A 23,237-nucleotide genomic window follows, 5' to 3' on the forward strand; every position below is an offset into this window, starting at 1 on the left:
AGTTAATATTTATATAAAAAAATCTGAGTTTACATTGGCGCGTTACATTCACTAGTTCCAAAAACATCCAGAGATGGTGCATAGCCACATCGTTTCAACAGAAATACTCATCATAAATGTAGATGATAATACAAGTTATACACATGGAATTATAGATATACCTCTCCTTAATGCAACCGCTGTGTCAGATTTCAAAAACTTTACGGAGAAAGCAAACCTTGCAATAATCTGAGACGGAGCTCAGAACAAGAGTCAAATTAGCCGCCGTGTTGGACTCAACAGAAACCAGAAATTACATGATAAATGTTTCCTTACCTATGATGATCTTCATCAGAATGCACTCCCAGGAATCCCAGGATCACAATAAATGCTTGATTTGTTCGATAATGTCCGTTATTTATGTCCAATTAGCTACTTTGGTTAGCACGTTTGGTAAACAATTCCAAAGTCACAAAGCGCGTTCACTTAAACGTGACGAAATGGCCAAAAGTTCCGTAACAGTCAGTAGAAACATGTCAAAAGACGTATTGAATCAATCTTTAGAATGTTGTTAACATACATCTTGAATAACGTTCCAACCGGAGAATTTCATCGACTTCAGTTGACCGAAGGAACGGAGCTGCCTCTCACGTGAACGCGCGTGTTCAATGCGTGGTCACCTCATGGCAGTGGTGAATCATTCCTGTCTCCTTCGGTCCCCCTTTACATTAGAGTCATCAGACAAAGTTCTATTGACTGTTGACATCTAGTGGAAGCCGTAGGAAGTGAAAACTCATCCATATCTCACTGTAATTTCATTGGGAGCTTGGTTGAAAATCTAGCAGCCTCAGAAAAAATCCAAACAGGAAGTGGAACTTCTCAGGTTTTTGCCTGCAATATGAGTTCTGTTATACTCACAGACATAATTCAAACAGTTTTAGAAACTTCAGAGTGTTTTCTATCCAATACTAACAATACTATGCATATATTAGCAACTATGACTGAGGAGCAGGCTGTTTACTCTGGGCACCTTTCATCCAAGCTACTCAATACTGCCCCTGCAGCCATAAGAAGTTAACCAACAATGCAGGTTTAAGAAAAATAAGTGTTAAAGTATTTACTAAAATAAACTGAAGTAAAAACATAATTAAAGAGCAACAATAAAATAACAGTTGCGAGGCTATATACAAGGGGTACCGGTACAGAGTCAATGTGCGTGGTCGCCAGTTAGTTGAGGTAATTGAGGTATTATGTACATGAAGGGAGAAATAAAGTGAATATGCATAGATAATACACAGAGTAGCAGCAGCGTAAAAATGGGGGGGGGGGTGTATTTGATTAGCTGTTCAGGAGTATGGCTTGGGGGTCTGAAGCTGTTAACTTCTCTAGGGTAGGGGGCAGCATTCGGAATTTTGGATGAAATGCATGCCCAAATTAAACTGCCTGCTTCTCGGGCCCAGAAGATATGATATGCATATAACTGGTAGATTTGGATAGAAAACACTCTAAAGTTTCCAAAACTGTTAAAATAGTGTCTGAGTATAACAGAACTGATTTGGCAGGCGAAAACCTGTGAAAAATCCATTCAGGAAGTAGTTTTTTTGTTGTTGGTTTTGTAGTTTTCTATTCAATGCCATTACAGTATCCATTGACTTAGGACTCAAATTGCAGTCTCTATGCCTTCCACTAGATGTCAACAGTCTTTAGAAATTGTTTCAGGCTTATATTCTGAAAAATGAAGAAGTAAGAGCAGTCTGAATGAGTGGACCCTAAAGTGTCACAGAGCTTTTTCATGCGCGAGACCGAGAGAGTGCCTTTCTTGTTTACCTTTTATATTGACGACGTTATTGTCCGGTTGAAATATTATCGATTATTTAGGCTAAAAACAACCTGAGGTTTGAATATAAACATCGTTTGACATGTTTCTATGAACTTTACGGATACAATTTGGATTTTTTGTCTTCCTGTTTTGACTGCGTTTGAGCCTGTGGATTACTGAAGAAAACGCGCAAGGTTTTTGGGTATAAAGAGACTTTATCGAACAAAAGGAACATTTATTGAGTAAATTAATGTCTGCTGAGTGCAACCATATGAAGATCATCAAAGGTAAGGGATTAATTGTATCTCTTTCTGATTTGTGTAACTCTTCTACTTGGCTGGTTACTGTTTGTAATGATTTGTCTAGTGGGCTATGTTCTCAAATAATCGTAAGGTATGCTTTCGCCGTAAAGCATTTTTTTTTTAAATCTGACACCGTGGTTGGATTCACAAAAAGTTAACCTTTAAACCTATGTAAAATATGTTTTGTTTTCTGAATTTTCATGAGTATTTCTGTATTTGAATTTGGCGCCCAGCAGTTTCACTGGCTGTTGAAGAGGTGGGACGCTAACGTCTCACGTGCCCAAGAGAGGTTAAGAAGCCTTTTGGAACTAGACTTGGTGCTCCGGTACCGTTTACCGTGTGGTAGCAGGCAGCTTAACCCCAGTGATGTACTGGCCGTATGCACTACCCTCTGTAGCGCCTTGTGGTTGGAGGCTGAGCAGTTACCATACCAGGCAGTGATGCAACCAGTCAGGATGCTCTCAATGGTGCAGCTGTAGAACCTTTTTGAGGATCTGAGGACCCATGCCATATCTTTTCAGTTCACCTGAGGGGGAATAGGTGTTGTCGTGCACTCTTTATGATTGTCTTGGTGTGTTTGGATGATGATAGTTTGTTGGTGGTGTTGACACCAAGGAACTTGAAGCTTTAACATGTTCCACTACAGCTCCGTCGATGAGAATGGGGGCGTGCTCGGGCCGCCTTTTCCTGTAGTCCAAAGTTCAGCTCCTTTGTCTTGATCACTTTGAGGGACATGTTGTTATTCTGGCACCACACTGCCAGGTCTCTGACCTCCCTATAGGCTGTCTTGTCGGTGATCAGGCCTACCACTGTTGTCATTGGCAAACTTAATGATGGTGTTGGAGTCGTGCTTGGTCATGCAGTCATGAGTGAACAGGAGGGGACTGGGCACGCACTCTTGAGGGGCCCCAGTGTTGATTATCAGTTTGACAGATGTGTTGTTACCTACCCTTACCACCTGGGGGGCGGCCCGTCAGGAAGTCCAGGATCCAGTTGCAGAGGGAGGTGTTTAGTCCCAGGATCCTTAGCTTAGTGATGAGCTTTGAGGGCACTATGGTGTTGAATGCTGAGCTGTAGTCAATGAATAGCAGTCTCACATAGGTGTTCCTTCTGTCCAGGTGGGAAAAGGGCAGTGTGGAGTGCAATAGAGATTGCTTCATCTGTGGATCTGTTGGGTGTGGTATGCAAATTGGAGTGGGAGTAGAGTTTCTGGGATAATGGTGTTGTGAGCCATGACCAGCCTTTCAAAGCACTTCATGGCTACAGACGTGAGTGATACGGGTCGATTGTCATTATGGCAGGTTACCTTGGTGTTCTTGGGCACAGGGACTATGCTGGTCTGCTTGAAACATGTTGGTATTACAAACTTGGTCAGGGAGAGGTTGAAAATGTCAGTGAAGACACTTGCCAGTTGGTCAGCGCATGCTTGGAGTACACGTCTTGGTAATCCATCTGGCTCTGCGGCCTTGTGAATGTTGACCTGTTTTTAAAGGTCTAACTCACATCGGCTACGGAGAGCGTGATCACACAGTCATCTGGAACAGCTGCTGCTCTCATGCATGCTTCAGTGTTATTTGCCTCGAAGCGAGAATAGAAGTAATTTAGCTCGTCTGGTAGGCTTGTGTCACTGGGCAGCTCTTGGCTGTTCTTCCCTTTAGTCTGTAATAGTTTGCAAGCCCTGCCACATCCGAGGAGCGTTGGAGCTGGTGTAGTACAATTCGATCTTAGTCCTTTATTGATGCTTTGCCTGTTTGATGGTTTGTCTGAGGGCATAGCGGGATTTCTTATTTGCGTCCGGGTTAGAGTCATGCTTCTTGAAAGTGACAGCTCTAGCCTTTAGCTCAGTGCGGATGTTGCCTGTAATCCATTGCTTCTGGTTGGGGTATGTACGTACGGTCACTGTGGGGACGACGTCATCAAAGCACTTATTGATGAACCCGGTGACTGATGTGGTGTACTCCTCAATTCCATCGAAAAGAATCCGAGAACATTTTCCAGTCTATGCTAGCAAAACAGTCCTGTAGCTTAGCATCTGCGTCATCTGACCACTTTCTTATTGAGCGAGTCACTGGTACTTCCTGTTTTAGTTTGTGCTTGTAAGCAGGAATCAGGAGGATAGAGTTATGGTCAGGTTTGCCAATTGGAGGGAGAGCTTTTGTACTCGTCTCTGTGTGGAGTGAAGGTGGTCTAGAGTTATTTTCCCCTCTGGTTGCACATGTAACAAATTAGATAAAGTGGATCAAAGTTTCCCTGCATTAAAGTCCCCGGGAAACTAGGAGCGCCGCCTCTGCATGAGCATTTACCTTTTTGCTTATGGCTTTATACAGCTCGTTGAGTGCCGTCTTAGTGCTGGTAAATTGACAGCTATGAAAAAAATATAGATAAGCTCTCTCGGTAAATAGTGTGGTCTACAGCTTATCATGAGATACTGGCCCTGCGGCCTTGTGAATGTTGACCTGTTTTAAAGGTCTTACTCACATCAGACAATCAAAACCTTGAGACTTCCTTAGATTTCATGCACCAGCTGTTATTTACAAATGTAGACACTGACCGCCACCCCTTGTGTTACAGAAGGCAGCTGTTCTATCTTGCCAATGCACGGAAAACCCAGCCAGCTGTATGTTTTCCATGTCTTCGTTCAGCCACAACTCGTGAAACATAAGATATTCGTTTTTAATGTCCCGTTGGTAGGTTGGTCTTGATCGGAGCTCATCCATTTTATTATCCAATGATTGCGCATTGTCGAATAGGACTGATGGTAGAGGCGGGTAACCCACTCTCCGTCGGATTCTTACAAGACACCCCGACCTACATCCCTGATATCTCTGTTTCTTCTAGCAAATTACTGGGATTTTAGCGCAATTGGTTGGGAGTCTGTAAAAGGGCAGCCATCTCCTATGGTGCTATTCAATCACTCATTTGTCTATATAGGTTCCCACAGTTGACCGTGCAAGTCAGAGCAAACACCAAGCCATGAGGTCGCCGGAATTGTCTGTAGAGCTCCGAGACAGGATTGAGGCACAGATCTGAGGAAGGGTACCAAAAAATGGCTGCAGGATTGAAGGTCCCCAAGAACACAGTGGCCTCCATCATTCTTAAAACGAAGAAGTTTAGAACAACCAAGACTCCTAGAGCTGGCTTCCCGGCCAAACTGAGCAATTAGGGGAGAAGGGCGTTGGTCAGAGTTCCTCTGTGTAGATGGGAGAACCTTCCAGAAGGACAACCTTCTCCACCAATCAGGCCTTTATGGTAATGGCCAGACGGAAGCCACTCCTCAGTAAAAGGCACATGACAGCCCGCTTGGAGTTTGCCATAAGGCACCTGAAGGACTCTGACCATGAGGAACAAGATTCTCTGGTGTGATGAAACCAAGATTGACAACTTTGGCCTGAATGCTAAGCATCATGTCTGGAGGAAACCTGGCACCATCCCTACAGTGAAGCATGGTGGTGGCAGCATCATGCTGTGGGGATGTTTTTCAGTGGCAGGAACAGGGAGAGTAGTCAGCCCGGGATTGAACCCGGATCTCTAGTGACACCTCAAGCACTGCGATGCTGTGCCTTAGACCGCTGTGCCACTCTGGAGGCCCCGTTACTAAATGGTTTGATGAGAATGAAAACGTTGTAAACCATATGCCATGGCCGTCTCAATCACCATATTTGAACCCAATTAAACACTTGCGTGAGATTTATGAAGTGACGCCTGAGACAGCGTTTTCCTCCACCATCAGCAAAACACCAAATAATGGAATTTCTTGTGAAAAAATGGTTTCGCATCCACTCCCCCAGTAGAGGACACTTGTAGAATCTATGTCAAGGTGCATTGAAGCTGTTCTGGCTCGTGGTGCCCAACACCCTATTAAGACACTTTATGTTGGTGTTTCCTTTATTTAGGCAGCTACCTGTACATGCCTGTATCAGTGTGCGCTTTCATGGTTTACTATATGAGTTTGTGTGTGTTTGTTTTTATTTGTGTGTGTGTGCCTTCATGCGTGTTCCTCTTTTTAAATATTTGCATGCCGTTGTTTTCATATTTTTGTGGTTGTTTAGGCTGCCATCGCTGATAGTCGGGTGTTGGTATTCGGGGGGAGATTTTATCCTTTTATCAAATGCTTCTTTTATCAATAAGCCTTAGTTCTTTAGAGCTGTTGCGCGATCGCGAGCTCTCAATACAGACTACTTGAAGGGTATCTACCATTTTTCCCCCACGAGGTATCCATTGCTAAAAGGCAGATCACTAAAGGCAAGTTCATACTTGTATGTCTGCAGATCCAAAATGTAGGCTTAGTTTCTGGTTTGTTATGGGATGTTTACAAAGCCATCTGCAGCTGCTGTCCGCGGGGGCCCCGCCTGCCCACCGTGCACATCCCCAAACATTTCTGACCCGATATGTCTGTGGATGCGACTTCATTAAGGTAGATGGTCCTTGGAAAACAAGCTGCCATTCGAATAATGCATTATGCAAATCGAGTGCCAGAGAATGGTCTAATATTGTTAGCTGTGTAGTGAGGCTTTGCTTTTCGCTGCTGGCATTTTGATGACCTGTAAAAATGGCTTCACAATCTTGGCAAATGCAACAGAAAGAGAAATGAAGTCCAAGTAATTTTAACTGCATTTGTGCTGCTGTCACAGGGGGCCTCTCAAAAGTGTAAAGCGGTTTCCTTTCCTTAGGTCCTCTCCTCCATGATCATTAGGTTTAAATGCCCAGGGCAGTCACATTTCTGTTTTCCTGTGTTTTGTATCGTATTGTACAACAGTTGATGAAACTAACACTTTTTAAAAGTGTGAAAACATTTGATCAGTGTCATTTCCTGATAGTTGCTGGTTGAAAATACATTTTACTGAGGACCTTCTAATCAGCAGGTTTTGCATGGTGGAGTTTCAGCTTGCCTGGTAAGATCACCAGGCGGTAAATGCATTAATAGAGCAATAATATAGACTTCCAAACCTCTCTGCCTATAACAGCTAGTTTTCAGTTTCCCCCTCTCCACTCAGACCACTTCTAGACAGTCGTTTATGGTAAGGATTGATAGGGGAGGAAGAAATGAATTGGTATTGAGACCCATGCCTAGTCATTAGGGCTGGTGAATTTCCCGGGACCTCATGATATTATGACAATACAATATGTATTGCGATTCGTTACTGTGATTTTATTTTGATTTGACGTCACCAAATTTCTGCTGCAGAGAGACAGAGCCATGAGAAGTTTTGATCGGTCATGGAAATTAAAGTGCTGAAAACAAATTGGCTCACTATTTAAAAAGATGATGGAGAACAAGCTATGAAGGAAAAATACAGCCAACTAGCGCAAAAATATTGCGATATTGTCAATACGATATCGTCAAATAATATCCCGATATGTAACTGTATATATTTTTCCACAATCACTACTATTCAATGAGATTCACCTAGTTTTCCCCAATACAGAATGAGATCATGTCAAAGCCTGGGGCTAAATTTAGCCAACCGCTTACCTAATCTTGGGCCACCCAAGGCTCTGTGGCCTGTCCCGCCCTCATTGTACTTGTTCCCTAGGGCCCTCGAAGACGATCACACCAGCAAACATCATTAGCATCACTTGATCTGTTCCACTTCCAAAAAGTGACCTAACGTGCCCTTCTCCCCCAACACACACACACACACACACACACACCCCTACCCCCTTCCAACAAGGGTGGCTTAAGGTTCAAGGCACCCAGTCTTTGAACGACTCAATCATGTCCACGAGACACGTGACAGCTTTTTATCCTCCCCCTCCACAAAAGCTGCTTGCCGAAGATTAATTTCCTGGCTATTAATTACACTTCGAGGCCTCCGGGCTTTTGTCGTGGGATTTTCCTAGCCCCCCCCTGCCCCCACAAAGACTTAAACTGAAAGTAATTTAGGCTGAGGCCGTGTCAAAAGGGCACGAGGTCCCTGTTCTACTTGTACCACACTAAGTTGTCTCCCTTTTCCACAATATTGGCCTGTATGTTTAGGCCTATATTTTAATGCTGTCTTGTTTTTATTCCGTCTTATTTATGCAGAATGCTACCTATTTACCAAATAGGGCTGTCTTCTGTATACCACCCCTACCTTGTCACAACACAACTTAAAAAAAGGAAATAATTCCACAAATTTAACTTTGAACAAGGCACACCTGTTAATTGAAATGCATTCCACGTGACTACCTCATGAAGCTGGATGAGAGAATGCCAAGAGTGTGCAAAGCTGTCATCAAGGCAAGGGGTGGCTACTTGGAAGAATCTAAAATCTATTTGGATTAGTTTAACAATTTTTCAGTTACTACATGATTCCATATGTGTTATTTCATAGTTTTGATGTCTTCACTATTATCCTACAATGTAGGAAATTGTACAAATACAATACCCTTGAATGAGTAGGTCTGTCCAAACTTTAGACGTGTGTGTGTGTGTGTGTGTGTGTGTGTGTGTGTGTGTGTGTGTGTGTGTGTGTGTGTGTGTGTGTGTGTGTGTGTGTGTGTGTGTGTGTGTGTGTGTGTGTGTGTTTTTTCAAGTGTCACAGCGGAGCAAAAGGTGGAGCGAGTGATTTATGAATGTTTTGTGAATTCCTGACTGAGGGTTGTGGATACCGTACCAGAGCTTGATATTACAGTAAATTTGCCACTGGCACACCGGGCCACTGCCAACTGAAATCTACTGGCCCAAATGGGGAAAAAAATATTGGCCTGGGCCAAGATCTCACAGGAAAGCAGATGATGTGCATAATTTCAATAGCGGAATATTTCTTTCACAGCAAGTAGCCTATAATAATAATTTACCCTCCATCCACAAATTATTACATTGTACCTTGACAATATCATATTTACATTGCACAAAGGTTCAAACAATCAATGTAAAAAGGGTGATATTGTAAGGGATTGTTTTTACAATTAGCAGGTTACAGTTATCGGGCCCTATAAAATCTGTATTTTTTGGGGGCCAAATTCCGTTCTTTTCTTTTTGTTTTTTAGGTTTTCACCCCAAATCATAATTCTTTAAATTAGATATTCTAAGTCCACAACAATTTTTACACCACATCAGGAGATTACGTTAGAGGTCAAAAATAAATGTAATTCAATTGGGCAACTAGCAAGGTACAGTTGGCTAGCGTTTTTGTTGTTGTTTGCCAAACATATGCCCACTCAATGGATACAATTCATCATTCTACCAGGGCGGCCTACTTTCAAATCAAATTGTATTTGTCACATCCGCCGAATACTACCGGTGTAGACCTTACAGTGAAATGCTTACTTACAAGCCCTTAACCAATAATGCAGTTTTAAGAAAAAAAACGAAAAGAAATAAAACAAATAATGGAGCAGCAGTAAAATAACAATAGTGAGGCTATATACAGGGGGTACCGGTGCGGGGGAAACGGTTAGTCGAGGTAATTTAAGTAATATGTACATGTAGGTAGAAGTAAAGTGACTATGCATGGATAATAGCAGAGTAGCAGCAGCTTAAAAGGGGGGGGGGGGGGGGCAATGCAAATAGTCTGGGTAGCCATTTGATCAGATGTTCAGGAGTCTTATGGCTTGGGGGTAGATGCTGTTCAGAAGCCTCTTAGACCTAGACTTGGCGCTCTGCTACTGCTTGCCATGCGGTAGCAGAGAGAACAGTCTATGACTAGGGTGGCTGGAGTCTTTGACAATTTTTAGGGCATTCCTCTGACACCGCCTGGTATAGAGGTCCTGGATGGAAGGAAGCTTGGCCCCAGTGATGTACTGGGCCGTACGCACTACCTTCTGTAGTCCCTTGCGGTCGGAGGCCGAGCGGTTGCCATACCAGGCAGTGATGCAACCCGTCAGGATGCTCTCGACGGTGCAGCTATAGAACCTTTTGAGGATCTGATTACCCATGCCAAATCTTTTTAGTCTCCTGAGGGGGAATAGGTTTTGTCGTGCCCTCTTTACGACTGTCTTGGTGTGCTTGGACAATGAAAGTTTGTTGGTGATGTTGACACCAAGGAACTTGAAGCTCTCAACCTTCTCCACTACAGCCCTGTCGTTGTGAATGGGGGCGTGCTCAGTCCTCCTTTTCCTGTAGTCCACAATAATCTCCTTTGTCTTGATCACGTTGAGGGGAGAGGTTGTTATCCTTTTACCACCCGACCAGGTCTCTGACCTCCTTCCTATAGGTTCTTGTCTTTGTCGTTGATCAGCCCTACCACTGTTGTGTCATAGGCAAACTTAATGCTGGTGTTGGAGTAGTGCCTGGCTGTGCAGTCATGAGTGAACTGGGAGAACAGGAGGGGACTGAACACACACCCCTGAGGGGCCCCCGTGTTGAGGATCAGTGTGGCGGATGTGTTGTTTCCAACTCTTACCACTTGGGGGCGGCCTGTCAGGAAGTCCAGGATCCAGTTGCAGAGGGAGGTGTTTAGTCCCAGGGTCCTTAGTTTAGTGATGAGCTTTGAGGGCACTATTGTTTTGAACGCTGAGTCAATGTAGTAGTCAATGAATAGCATTCTCACATAGATGTGAAAGGGCAGTGTAGAGTGCAATAAAGAATGCATAATCTGTGGATCTTTTGGGGCGGTATGCAAATTAGAGTGGGTGTAGAGTTTCTAGGATTATGATGTTGACGTGAGCCATGACCAGCCTTTCAGAGCACTTCATGGCTACAGACGTGAGTGCTACTGGTCGGTTGTCAGGGACTATGGTTGTCTGCTTGAAATGTGGGTATTACAGATTGACAGGGAGAGGTTGAAAATGTCAGTGAAGACACTTGCCAGTTGGTCAGCGCATGCTTGGAGTACACGTCCTAGTAATCAGTCTGGCCCTGCGGCCTTGTGAATGTTGACCTGTTTAAAGGTCTTCCTCACATCGGCTGCGGAGAGCGTGATCATTGATGAAGCCAGTGACTGATGTGGTGTATTCCTCAATTCCATCAGAATAATCCCTGAACATGTTCCATTCTGTGCTAGCAAAACAGTCCTGTAGCTTAGCATCTGCTTCATCTCACCACTTTTTTTTTGTGTGTTGTTGACAGGGTCACTGGTGCTTTGTGCTTTAATTTTTGCTTGTAAGCAGGAATCAGGAGGATAGAGTTATGGTCAGATTTGCCAAATGGAGGGTGAGGGAGAGCTTTGTACGCGCCTCTGTGTGTGGAGTAAAGGTGCTCTAGAGTTTAAAGAAAAGTATTTTTAGAATTATTTTTTTCTCCCCTCTGTTTGCACATTTATCTTGCTGGATTTAAGTTTCCCTGAATTAAAGTCCCCGGCCACTAGGTGCGCAGCCTCTGAGCATTTTCCTCTTTGCTTATGGCCGTATACAGCTCATTGAGTACGGTCTTTGTGCCAGCATCGGTTTGTGTAGGTAAATAGACCGCTACAAAGAATATAGATGCAAACTCTCTAGGTACAGTGCCTTGCAAAAGTATTCATCCCCCTTGGTGTTCTTCGTATTTTGTTGCATTACAACCTGTCATTTAAATTGATTTTTAATTGGAATTCATGTAATGGACAAAATATTCCAAATTGGTGAAGAGAGATTTTAAAAATAACTTGTTTCAAAAAATGTAAAAAACGGAAAAGTGGTGCGTGCATATGTACTCACCCCCTTTGCTATGAAGCCCCTAAATAAGATTTGGTGCAACCAATTACCTTCAGAAGTCATATAATTAGTTAGATTGCACCCAGGTGGACTTAATTTAAGTGTCACATGATCTGTCACATGTTCTCAGTATATACAGTTGATGTCAGAAGATTACATACACCTTAGCCAAATACATTTAAACATTTAATCCTAATAAAAATTCCCTGTCTTAGGTCCGTTAGGATCACAACTTTATTTTAAGAATGTGAAATGTCAGAATAATAGTGGAGTGATTTTATTTCAGCTTTTATTTCTTTCATCACATTCCCAGTGGGTCAGAAGGTTACATACACTCAATTAGTATTTGGTAGCATTGCCTTTTAAATTGTTTAACTTGGGTCAAAGGTTTTGTAGTTTTCCATTCAATGCCATTACAGTATCCATTGACTTAGGACTCAACTTGCAGTTCCGATGCCTTCCACTAGATGTCAACAGTCTTTAGAAATTGTTTCAGGCTTGTATTCTGAAAAATGAGGAAGTAAGAGCAGTCTGAATGAGTGGACCCTAAAGTGTCACAGAGCTTTTTCATGCGCGAGACCGAGAGAGTGCCTTTCTTGTTTACCTTTTATATTGACGACGTTATTGTCCGGTTGAAATATTATCGATTATTTAGGCTAAAAACAACCTGAGGATTGAATATAAACATCGTTTGACATGTTTCTATGAACTTTACGGATACAATTTGGATTTTTTGTCTGCCTGTTTTGACTGCGTTTGAGCCTGTGGATTACTGAAGAAAACGCGCAAGGTTTTGGATATAAAGAGACTTTATCGAACAAAAGGAACATTTATTGAGTAAATGAATGTCTGCTGAGTGCAACCATATGAAGATCATCAAAGGTAAGGGATTAATTGTATCTCTATTTCTGATTTGTGTAACTCTTCTACTTGGCTGGTTACTGTTTGTAATGATTTGTCTGCTGGGCTATGTTCTAAAATAATCGTAAGGTATGCTTTCGCCGTAAAGCATTTTTTAAATCTGATACTGTGGTTGGATTCACAAGAAGTTAATCTTTAAACCTATGTAGAATATGTTTTGTTTTCTGAATTTTTATAATGAGTATTTATGTATTTGTATTTGGCGCCCAGCAGTTTCACTGGCTGTTGAAGAGGTGGGGCGCTAACGTCTCACTTACCCAAGAGAGGTTGAAGGCACTGTTAACTTAGTGTATGTAAACTTCTGACCCACTGGACTTGCGATACACTGAAATAATCTGTAAACAATTGTTGGAAAAATTACTTGTCATGCACCAAGTAGATGTCCGAACCGACTTGCCAAAACCATAGTTTAACAAGAATTTTGTGGAGTGGTTGAAAAATGAATTTTATTGACTCCAACCTAAGTGTATGTAAACTTCCGACTTCAACAATACAGTCGTGGCCAAAAGTTTTGAATGACACAAAAATAAATGTTCACAAAGTCTGCTACCTCAGTTTGTATGATGGCAATTTGCATATACTCCAGAATGTTATGAAGAGTGATCAGATGAATTGCAATTAATTGCAAAGTCCCTCTTTGCCATGCAAATGAACTGAATCCACAAAAAACATTTCCACTGTATTTCAGCCCTGCCACAAAAGGACCAGCTGACATCATGTCAGTGATTCGCTCATTAACACAGGTGTGAGTGTTGATGAGGACAAGGCTGGAGATCACTCTGTCATGCTGATTGAGTTCGAATAACAGACTGGAAGCTTCAAAAGGAGGTTGTTGCTTGGAATCATTGTTCTTCCTCTGTCAACCATGGTTACCTGCAAGGAAACATGTGCCGTCATCATTGCTTTGCACAAAAATGGCTTCACAGGCAAGGATATTGCTGCCAGTTAGATTGCACCTAACTCAACCATTTATCGGATCATCAAGAACTTCAAGGAGAGCGGTTCAATTGTTGTGAAGAAGGCTTCAGGGCGCCCAAGAAAGTCCAGCAAGAACCAGGACCATCTCCTAAAGTTGATTCGGCTGTGGGGTCGGGGCACCACCAGTACAGAGCTTGCTCAGGATTAGCAGCAGGTAGGTGTGAGTGCATCTGCACGGACAGTGAGGCGAAGACTTTTGGAGGATGGCCTGGTGTCAAGAAGGGCAGCAAAGAAGCCACTTTTCTCCAGGAAAAACATCAGGACAAGGCTGATATTCTGCAAAAGGTACAGGGAATAGACTGCTGAGGACTGGGGTAAAGTCATTTTCTCTGATGAATCCCCTTTCCGATTGTTTGGGACATCTGAAAAAAAGCTTGTCCGGAGAAGATTAGGTGAGCGCTACCATCAGTCCTGTGTCATGCCAACAGTAAAGCATCCTGAGACCATTCATGTGTGGGGTTGTTTCTCAGCCAAGGGAGTGGGCTCACTCACAATTTTGCCTAAGATTACAGCCATGAATAAAGAATGGTACCAACACATCCTCTGAGAGCAACTTCTCCCAACCATCCACGAACAGTTTGGTGACGATCCTTGCCTTAAGGCAAAAGTGATAACTAAGTGGCCCGGGGAACAAAACATGTATATTTTGGGTCCATGGCCACTGAACTCCCCAGACCTTAATTCCATTGAGAACTTGTGGTCAATCCTCAAATTCTGACAAACTCCAAGCATTGATTATGCAAGAATGGGCTGCCATCAGTCAGGATGTGGCCCAGAAGTGAATTGACAGCATGTCAGGGCGGATTGCAGAGGTCTTGAAAAAGAAGGGTCAAAACTGCAAATATTGACTCTTTGCATCAACATCATGTAAGTGTCAATAAAAGCCTTTGACACTTATGAAATGCTTGTAATTATACTTCAGTATTCCATAGTAACATCTGACAAAAATATCTAAAGACACTGAAGCAGCAAACTTTGTGGGAATTAATATTTGTGTCATTCTCAAGACCGGCCACGACTGAATATACCAGTTCCCGAAAGGCACCAGAGTCTGCAACACCACTAAGCAAGCAGCTCTATGAAGACCAAGGAGCTCTCCAAACAGGCCAGGGACAAAGTTGTGGAGAAGTGCAGATCAGGGTTGAGTTATAAAAAATATCAAACTTTCAACATCCCACGGAGCCTCATTTAAATCCATAAAAAATTGAAGGAATATGGCACCACAACAAACCTGCCAAGAGAGGGCCACCCACTAAAACTCACGGACCAGGCAAGGAGGGCATTAATCGGAGAGGCAACACAGAGACAAAAGATAACCCTGGAGGAACTGCAAAGCTCCACAGCGGAGATTGGAGTATCTGTCCATAGGACCACTTTAGGCTGTACACTCCACAGAGCTGGGCTTTACGGGAGAGTTACCAGAAAAAAGCCATTGATAAAAGAAAGAGATAAGCAAACACCATCCCCACAGTGAAGCATGGTGGTGGTAGCATCATGCTGTGGGGATGTTTTTCTTCGGGCAGGGACTGGGAAACTGGTCAGAATTGAAGGATGGCGCTAAATACAGGGACATTCTTGAGGGAAACCTGTTTTAGTCTTCTAGAGATTTGAGACTGGGACTGAGGTTCACCTTCCAGCAGGACAATGACCCTAAGCATGCTACAAAAGCAACACTCGAGTGGTTTAAGGGGAAACATTTAAATGTCTTGGAATGGCCTAGTCAAAGCCCGGACCTCAATCCAATTGAGAATCTTTGGTATGACTTTAAGATTGCTGTACACCAGCCGAACCCATCCAACTTGAAGGAGCTGGAGCAGTTTTTGCCTTGACGAATGGGCAACAATCCCAGTGGCTAGATGTGCCAAGCTTATAGAGACATACCCAAAGAGACATGCAGCTGTAAATGCTGCAAAAGGTGGCTCTACAAAGTATTGACTTTGGGGGGTGAATAGTTTTGCACGCTCAAGTTCTGTTTTTTTGTCATTTCTTGTTTGTTTCACAAGAGAAAATATTTTTCATCTTCAAAGTGGTAGGCATGTTGTGTAAATCCAATGATACAAACTCCCAAAAATTACATTTTAATTCCGGGTTGTAAGGCAATAAAATGCCAAGGGGGATGAATACTTTCGCAAGCTACTGTAGTCTACACCTTATCATGAGATACTCTACCTTAGGTGAGCAAAACCTCAAGACTTCCTTAGATACCGTGCACCAGTTGTTTACAAATATACATAGACCGCCACCCCTTGTCTTAACAGAGGCTGCTGTTCTATCCTGCCTATACTGTTTAACTCTCCAGCTGTATGTTTTTCATGTTGTCGTTCAGCCTCGACTTGGTGAAACATAAGATATTACAGTTCTTAATGTCCCGTTGGTAGGATATACGTGCTTGTAGTTCGTCCACTTTATTTTCCAGCGATCATATATTGGCCAATAGTACCGATGTCAAAGGCAGATTAGCCGCTCGTCACTGGATCCTCACAAGGCACCCCAATCTCCTTGCGCGAAACCTCCGTCTCTTTGTCCTGCTAAGGACGGCGATGAGGGCCTGTTCGGGTGTCTGGAGTATATCCCTCTTGTCCGACTCATTAAAGAAAATGTATTTGTCCAGTTAACCTTTTATGGCTGCCATCCCGCTACCGGGATGATATGACTACAGCGAGTGAAAGTGCAGGGCGCCAAATTCAAAAAGCAGAAATCTCATAATTAAAATTCCTCAAACATAGATTTGTCTTATATCATTTTAAAGGTAATCTTGTTGTTAATCCCACCAAGTGTCCGATTTCAAATATGCTTTTCAGCGAAAGCACTACAAACGATTGTTAGGTCACCACAAAACCACAATAAGCACAGCCATTTTTCAAGCGAAATATAGCTTTCACAAAAACCAGAAATAAAGAAAATTAATCACTAACCTTTGATTATTTTCATCAGATGACACTCATAGGACTTCATGTTACACAATACATGCATGTTTTGTTTGATTAAGTTCATATTTATATAAAAAAATCTGAGTTTACATTGACGCGTTAGATTCACTAGTTGCAAAAACATCAAGTGACTGCATAGCCACATCGTTTCAACAGAAATACTCATCATAAATGTAGATGATAATACAAGTTATAGATATATGGATATATATAATTATAGATATACCTCTCCTTAATGCAACCGCTGTGTCAGATTTAAAAAAAACTTTACGTAAAAATAAACCATGCAATAATCTGAGACGGAGCTCAGAACAATAGCCAAATTAGCCGCCATGTTGGACTCAACAGAAACCAGAAAATACATGATAAATGTTTCCTTACCTTTGATGAATTCATCAGAATGCAGTCCTAGGAATCCCAGGTCCACAATAAATGCTTGATTTGTTCGTTAATGTCCGTTATTTATGTCAAATTAGCTACTTTGGACATGTTTACCAAACGCAAAGCGCGTCCACTATAACGTTACGAAATGTCCAAAAGTTCCGTTAGTCAGTAGAAACATGTCAAACGATGTACTGAATCAATCTTTAGAATGTTGTTAACATACATCTTGAATAACGTTCCAACCGGAGAATTTCATCGACTTCAGTTGACCGAAGGAACGGAGCTGACTCTCACGTGAACGTGCGTGTTCAATGCGTGATCACCTCCTGCCAGAGCTCACTAATTCCTGTCTCCTTCGGCCCCCCTTCACATTAGATTCATCAGACAAAGTTCTATTGACTGTTGACATCTAGTGGAAGCCGTAGGAAGTGAAAACTCATCAATATCTCGCTGTGATTTCAATGAGAGCTTGGTTGAAAATTGGCACCCCCAGAAAAAATACAAACAGGAAGTGGAACTTCTCAGGTTTTTGCCTGCCATATGAGTTCTGTTATACTCACAGACATAATTCAAACAGTTTTAGAAACTTCAGAGTGTTTTCTATCCAATATGATATAATATGCATATATTATATGCATATATTAGCAACTGGGAATGAGGAGCAGGCCGTTTAATATGGGCACCTCTGTGCACCTTTCATCCAAGCTACTCAATACTGCCCCTTCAGCCATAAGAAGTTAAAGGTGAGTAATCGCAGTTTTGATGTCCAGAAGCTCTTTTCGGTCTTTAGAGACAGTAGGAGCAACATTATGTACAAAATAAGTTACAAAATAATGCGAAAAAACAAACAAAATAGCACAGTTGGTTATGAGCCCATAAAACGGCAGCTAGCCCTTCGGTGCCATCTTAGTACTTAGCATATATTTTTTGTGAAAGCCTTTAGAAATAACTGTTTCATCATGCTAGCGCATGAGGACTGAATTGCGCATCACAAATACTCAACTAAGACATCGGACCAAATTTTTTATATACTTGGTTTGCATACCCATTCTTGTCTTAGCATTTACTGGTAGATATCATGACTTGGAACATATTTCATACCGCTTTCTTACCCCAACCATTGTCATTCTTATATGAGCCAATCCATGTAACAACCAGCTGTTTGAGAGCTGCACACTCTTGCTGCCCGGTAGGTGATATTTCCGCTCAAACTATTTACGTCTACGGCAGGCATGTGATAAATAATCTACACATCGAAGTAATAACTTGGGCAATTCGTCAGTTTTTTTGATTTTTATCACAGCCATATAACCTAGATTAATAGCATTGCTACAATATTTTTTTTCGCTAGCCTAAAGTGGGCCACTGATTTGAATGATTGACTGGCCCGGAGGGTTTCCAGAAACTCCCCTGGTTGGCAGGCAGCCCTGAATGTCAAGCCCTGACTATTTTTTCAGGGCTTCAGCCCCATCTTACCCTATTGAAAATGAATAATCAAAATGGAAGTGTACTTACTAGCTAAGGTATTGAATGTTGCCAGGCAGAAAGCAAGCAAATATGCTGACCATATACGCCAACAGTGGTAGGCATTGTTGATAAATGTTATTTGCCTGTCTGTCCCATTGACGTAAACACAATTCTAACCATTTTGGTCTGACATTATTGTCTCTGAACTGCTGTGTGGGCAACTCTTCAGCGAGCAAGATTTTTTATTTTTTTTGTCGCTTTAAAGGTCACGTCATCTCCTTTTGCCCAGACATGTTGTTGTGACTATTTCAGGCGGTGATTTTGAGATGAATTGACTGGATTTCAGTCTTTCTCATCCTGAAAGGGTTGCCGGAGCTCAAAGCATTCACTAAACCCATACAATCTCACTGTTGCTTTTTGTAACATTTGCGCGAAGAAAGTTTATATTGTTTGTTTGCTGGAGAAAACAAGGTCGTGTTCATTAGGTCTTGCAATGGAACATTTTTAAAAACGTTTTGCAACCGAACAAAAATAAGCATTTCTTAGCTGGTTTTCCTCTGTTTGGTGCCTAATGAATAACCCAGGGTGCCAGTTGTGCTGAGCGATGACTGGCAGGTGAGCGGTTAGTTTTGCATAGACAATGGGTTTTAATTGAAAGAACTCTGTTTGCATAGTCTGGCAATTCATGTCACAACAAAAAGATCAGGCATCGTGGTCCTTTACATCCAGTGACTAAAAGAGCCCTAAGTGAAACTAAACCAGGTTTCTTTTGAATGTGTTGTGGCCCATGTCAACGGTGTTACCAAAGAGAAACACGTCAACGGGGTAACCAAAGAGAAACATTATGCTAGTTTGAACTGGATTATGATAATTTGGGAGTGAACACTACTGCCGTCGATTGGCTAAATGGTCTGTTCAATTCAATAAACATTCTGTCTTGGAGTGTATCAATGAATAACATTGTAACCTCTACCCCCTCTTTACCCACAGAAGTTAAGGAGCTGGTCCTGGATGTTGAGGAGGTCATCGTACCCCTGTTGTCCAGCCCTGTGCCCAGCCCTAGGGACGACAGACCCCTTTCTCCACTATTCCAGCGCTCTGTGTCGGAGGACTCAGCAGGATCCTCTGCCTCGGCCTTGGAGCACGCCAAAATCCGGTAAGGAGGGGCAGTGTGGTTGGAGTAGAGGGGGGTACAAAGTGATATAGAGGTGTCTGGATGCAAGATGGACAGAATAAGGTAGAGCAGGGTAGAAAAAAAGGAAAATTAGATTCCAATAAGAGGCAGAGAGAGTAAGATTGAAATTCTAGCCATTCTCAGAGAGTGTGACAGAGGGAGAGGGTCACTACAGAGAAGGAGAGACTATCAAATAGAAGCCATTAGAGAGCGAGAAAATGACTGTTTCAGACATGGTGTGTGTGAGGCGGCGGCGAGTGAGAACTGTGTGTGTGGTTAACAGTGGCTGGGTTGCAAGGCGTGTGTGTATGGGTGTTTGTGCACCCTATAAAACGAGTCTGAGTGAAGAGGGAGGTAGCGTGTGGGTGTGTGTGTGTGTTGAGAGAAACAAGCAAAGAAAATAGGGTATTTTTCAGGGAGAGGGTGGGAGGTGGGGAGGGAGGAGGATGTGTGTGCTTGCACGCTCGAGTGAGCCACCGCGGTGAGGAGAGAGGACGTGGAAGGGGGAAGCGTGCAGGGAAGGTAAGCGAGGGAGGTAGAGAGGCGGGTGGGGGGGAGGGGAACGAGCAGCAAAAATAATTGAGTGCCGGGGATTGTGGGTAGCGGGGAAAAGCAGGCTGGGTAAAGAGGTCTCAGGGCCCTCGGCGGTAACCTGGCAGCTTGCAGACTGCAGGGCTGCTACTGTAATTAGTAAAGGGAGGGGGTTAGGGAGAAATGGGAAAAGGGGTGGGCTTTTTCTTTCTAGTCCCAATTAGCAGAGATTGTGCTCCCGCTAATGTACAGCACAGAGGCCCCGGCAACATGTGGAGGGAGGCAGGAAGTCACACACGCATGTACTCACATGCATACTTTTCAGTTGCTGACAAAAAAAGGCTCTGGGTGTGTTTGGTACCTGAGTACTTCAGATGGCTATACTATGAAACTGCATGGTGGTGCTGAAAATAAATAAATAGGTGACTGTAATGAAGACTGAATTCTACACTGGTAAACAGTTAACCTATACTGACAAAAATATAAACGCAACATGTAAAGTGTTCGTTTCATGAGCTGGAATTAAAGATCCCAGAGATGTTCCATATGCACAAAAAGCTTATTAGACAAAAATGTTGTGCACATTTGTTTACATCCCTGTTAGTGAGCATTTCTCCTTTGCCAAGATAATCCATCCACCTGACAGGTGTGGCATATCAAGAAGCTGATTAAACAGCATATTTATATCACAGGTGCACCTTGTGCTGTGGACAATATAAGACCACTCTAAAATGTGTAGTTTTGTCATACAACACAACGCCACAGATGTCTCAAGCTTTGAGGGAGTGTGCAATTGGCATGCTGACTGCAGGAATGTCCACCAGAGCTGTTGCCAGATAATTGAATGTTCATTTCTCTACCATAAGCCATCTCCAACATCGTTTTAGATAATTAGGCCGTACGTCCAAACGGCCTCACAACCGCAGACCACGTGTAACCACTCCAGCCCAGGACCTCCACATCTGGCTTCTTCACCTGCAGCTGATTAAAACTCAAGAGTATTTCTGTCTTTAATCAAGCACTTTTGTCGGGAAAACGTATTCTGATTGGCTGGGCCTGGCTCCCAAGTGGGTGGGCTTGGCTCCCAAGTGAGTGGGCCTATGCCCTCTCAGTGAAATCCATAGATTAGGGTATCATTTATTTATTTCAGTTGACTGATTTCCTTATATGAGCTGTAAAATCGTTGAAATTGTGTTGCGTTTATATATTTGTTCAGTATAAATGAAATCCATCTGAGATGACCCTTTTATTCTAACTGCCTACTAGGGCCATGTCTTTGTCGGTGTCTGAGTGTCTGAGTGTGTGTGTGTGTTCAGCACTATGCACAAGCAGCCAATCCCTTAATACCCGACTCAAAAATGTTGCTGTCGATCAATCGGTTAGACGGCTTTGTGGATTCTGTTAGACGGCTTCTTGGATTTGGAATAACATGCAGCATTCTCAGGGGACATCATTACCAACCTGGTTTTTCCAAAACAAATATCTGAAATATTTACTGTATCTCTGATACCTTTTTTGATTATTCTTGTTGTTGTAGCTGTCAGCATTTACCTCATGTTGGGAGTGTATCTGATTGAAAGCAATATGGCTGCGCAGGTCTCTGTATGGATGTTGTCAAACGATACTGTCTTTTATAGGTGTTCTAAACCAATGTTGGTATGTAGATGGAGCTTGATTTTAGCGCAGTGTTTCTCAACCATTAGGTCTGTTTAGGTGGGATGACCCCCACCCACCCTGAGTTTTTTACATTTGTATTATTATTAACCTATCCACCATCCCCCCTCTTCGGAGGACATATCTTTTTAGTTTTTTTTTTTTACAGCCTTTCTGCTACATATATATCCATTTTACATATCCATTTTACATACCCATTTTATGTACATGGTACTTTTATATACAGCACACTACCTGTTTCCTAACCCCTGTTTCTCCCATGTTTCCCCAGTGAAAAGCTGTGTGCCTTCTGCTACAGTGGGGAGAAGAGTTTCCTGGGCCAGGGCGACCTGATGGTGTTCGGCCCCACGCCCGGCTACGTGCCGCTGCACATCCGCAACCGCCGCGGAAGCTCGGAGAAAGACGACGACTACCACGAGGACGACTTCCAAGATGACGACCACGACACCAAGAGCCCGGGGCAGCGCGACAGCGGGAGGGGGCTTAAAAAGTAAGTTGCCTTAAATATTGACGGAACGTAGTTGTTGGGTTTATGACATCTTGGGTAACTCAGAGTTGTTGGGTTGGTTTACAATGGCCTTTCAGCTAGCAGTGGCAATTTCACACTTGTGATTTCGTTGTGATGGTGGTATTTATGCTATCTTAACCTGGCAATGTCGATTATTTTAGCGTTATTGAGTCTCTTGAATCCATGTTGAATCTCTCAAGTTCCCATTCACCAGTATTGACCCAAGAGTAGCAAGTTTTTTGGGGAAATGGTGTCAGTACGTTCTATCTAGTCTAGGATGTCATTGGGCCCTAGACACGTCTTACTTTTGAGCTGGGAGGGGAACAGAAATGGCTGCTTGACTCTGTAGACCTAATGACCGTTTTTGGGCTACTGAGACTCTTTGATTTCACCATTGGCATTGATTTTACTGGAGAGAAAATGACAGCTGAAATTATACCTGGGAAAGTGGGTCTACTTTTCTCCAGAATTGAGTGGGATGGGTGGGGGGTGGACGCACACACGTTGGCTGCTGTCCAATGTTACCAGGATGTGCTGTGTAATAACCTTGATGACCTTTGAACCCTGGTAAGTGGTCAAAACTAAACTGGCAGACGTCTAATTACAGTGCCTTCGGAAAGTATTCAGATCCCTTGACCTTTTCCACATTTTGTTACATTTAATCAATTTTAGAATAAGGCTATAATGTATTTCTTCTATCTATACACAATACCCCATAATGACAAAGCCAAAACAGGTTTTCAGAAATGTTATTTAATTTATTACAAATAAAAAACTGAAATTATACATTTACATAAGTATTCAGACCCTTTACTCAGTACTTTGAAGCACCTTTTGGCAGCGATTACGGCATTGAGTCTTCTTGCGTATGACTCTACAAGCTTGCCACACCTGTATTTGGGGAGTTTCTCCCATGCTTCTCTGCAGATCCTCTCAAACTCTGTCAGGTTGGATGGGGATCGTTGCTGCACAGCGATTTTCAGGTCTCCAGAGATTTCAAATAAAAATCTACTAA

General features: G+C 42.8%; 1 protein-coding gene across 1 annotated transcript in view; it reads left to right on the forward strand.

Annotated features, from left to right (window-relative positions):
* Positions 1–23,237, forward strand: part of kmt2ca (lysine (K)-specific methyltransferase 2Ca) — a 219,338-nt gene that overhangs the window by 35,843 nt on the left and 160,258 nt on the right. The window contains exons 4-5 of the mRNA XM_038972982.1: positions 19,326–19,491; positions 21,986–22,204. Coding sequence (XP_038828910.1) covers positions 19,326–19,491; positions 21,986–22,204 — 385 coding nt within the window. The remainder of the gene's footprint in view (positions 1–19,325; positions 19,492–21,985; positions 22,205–23,237) is intronic.

This window comes from Salvelinus namaycush, chromosome 33 (assembly GCF_016432855.1).
Source record: "Salvelinus namaycush isolate Seneca chromosome 33, SaNama_1.0, whole genome shotgun sequence".
NCBI lineage: Eukaryota > Metazoa > Chordata > Actinopteri > Salmoniformes > Salmonidae > Salvelinus > Salvelinus namaycush.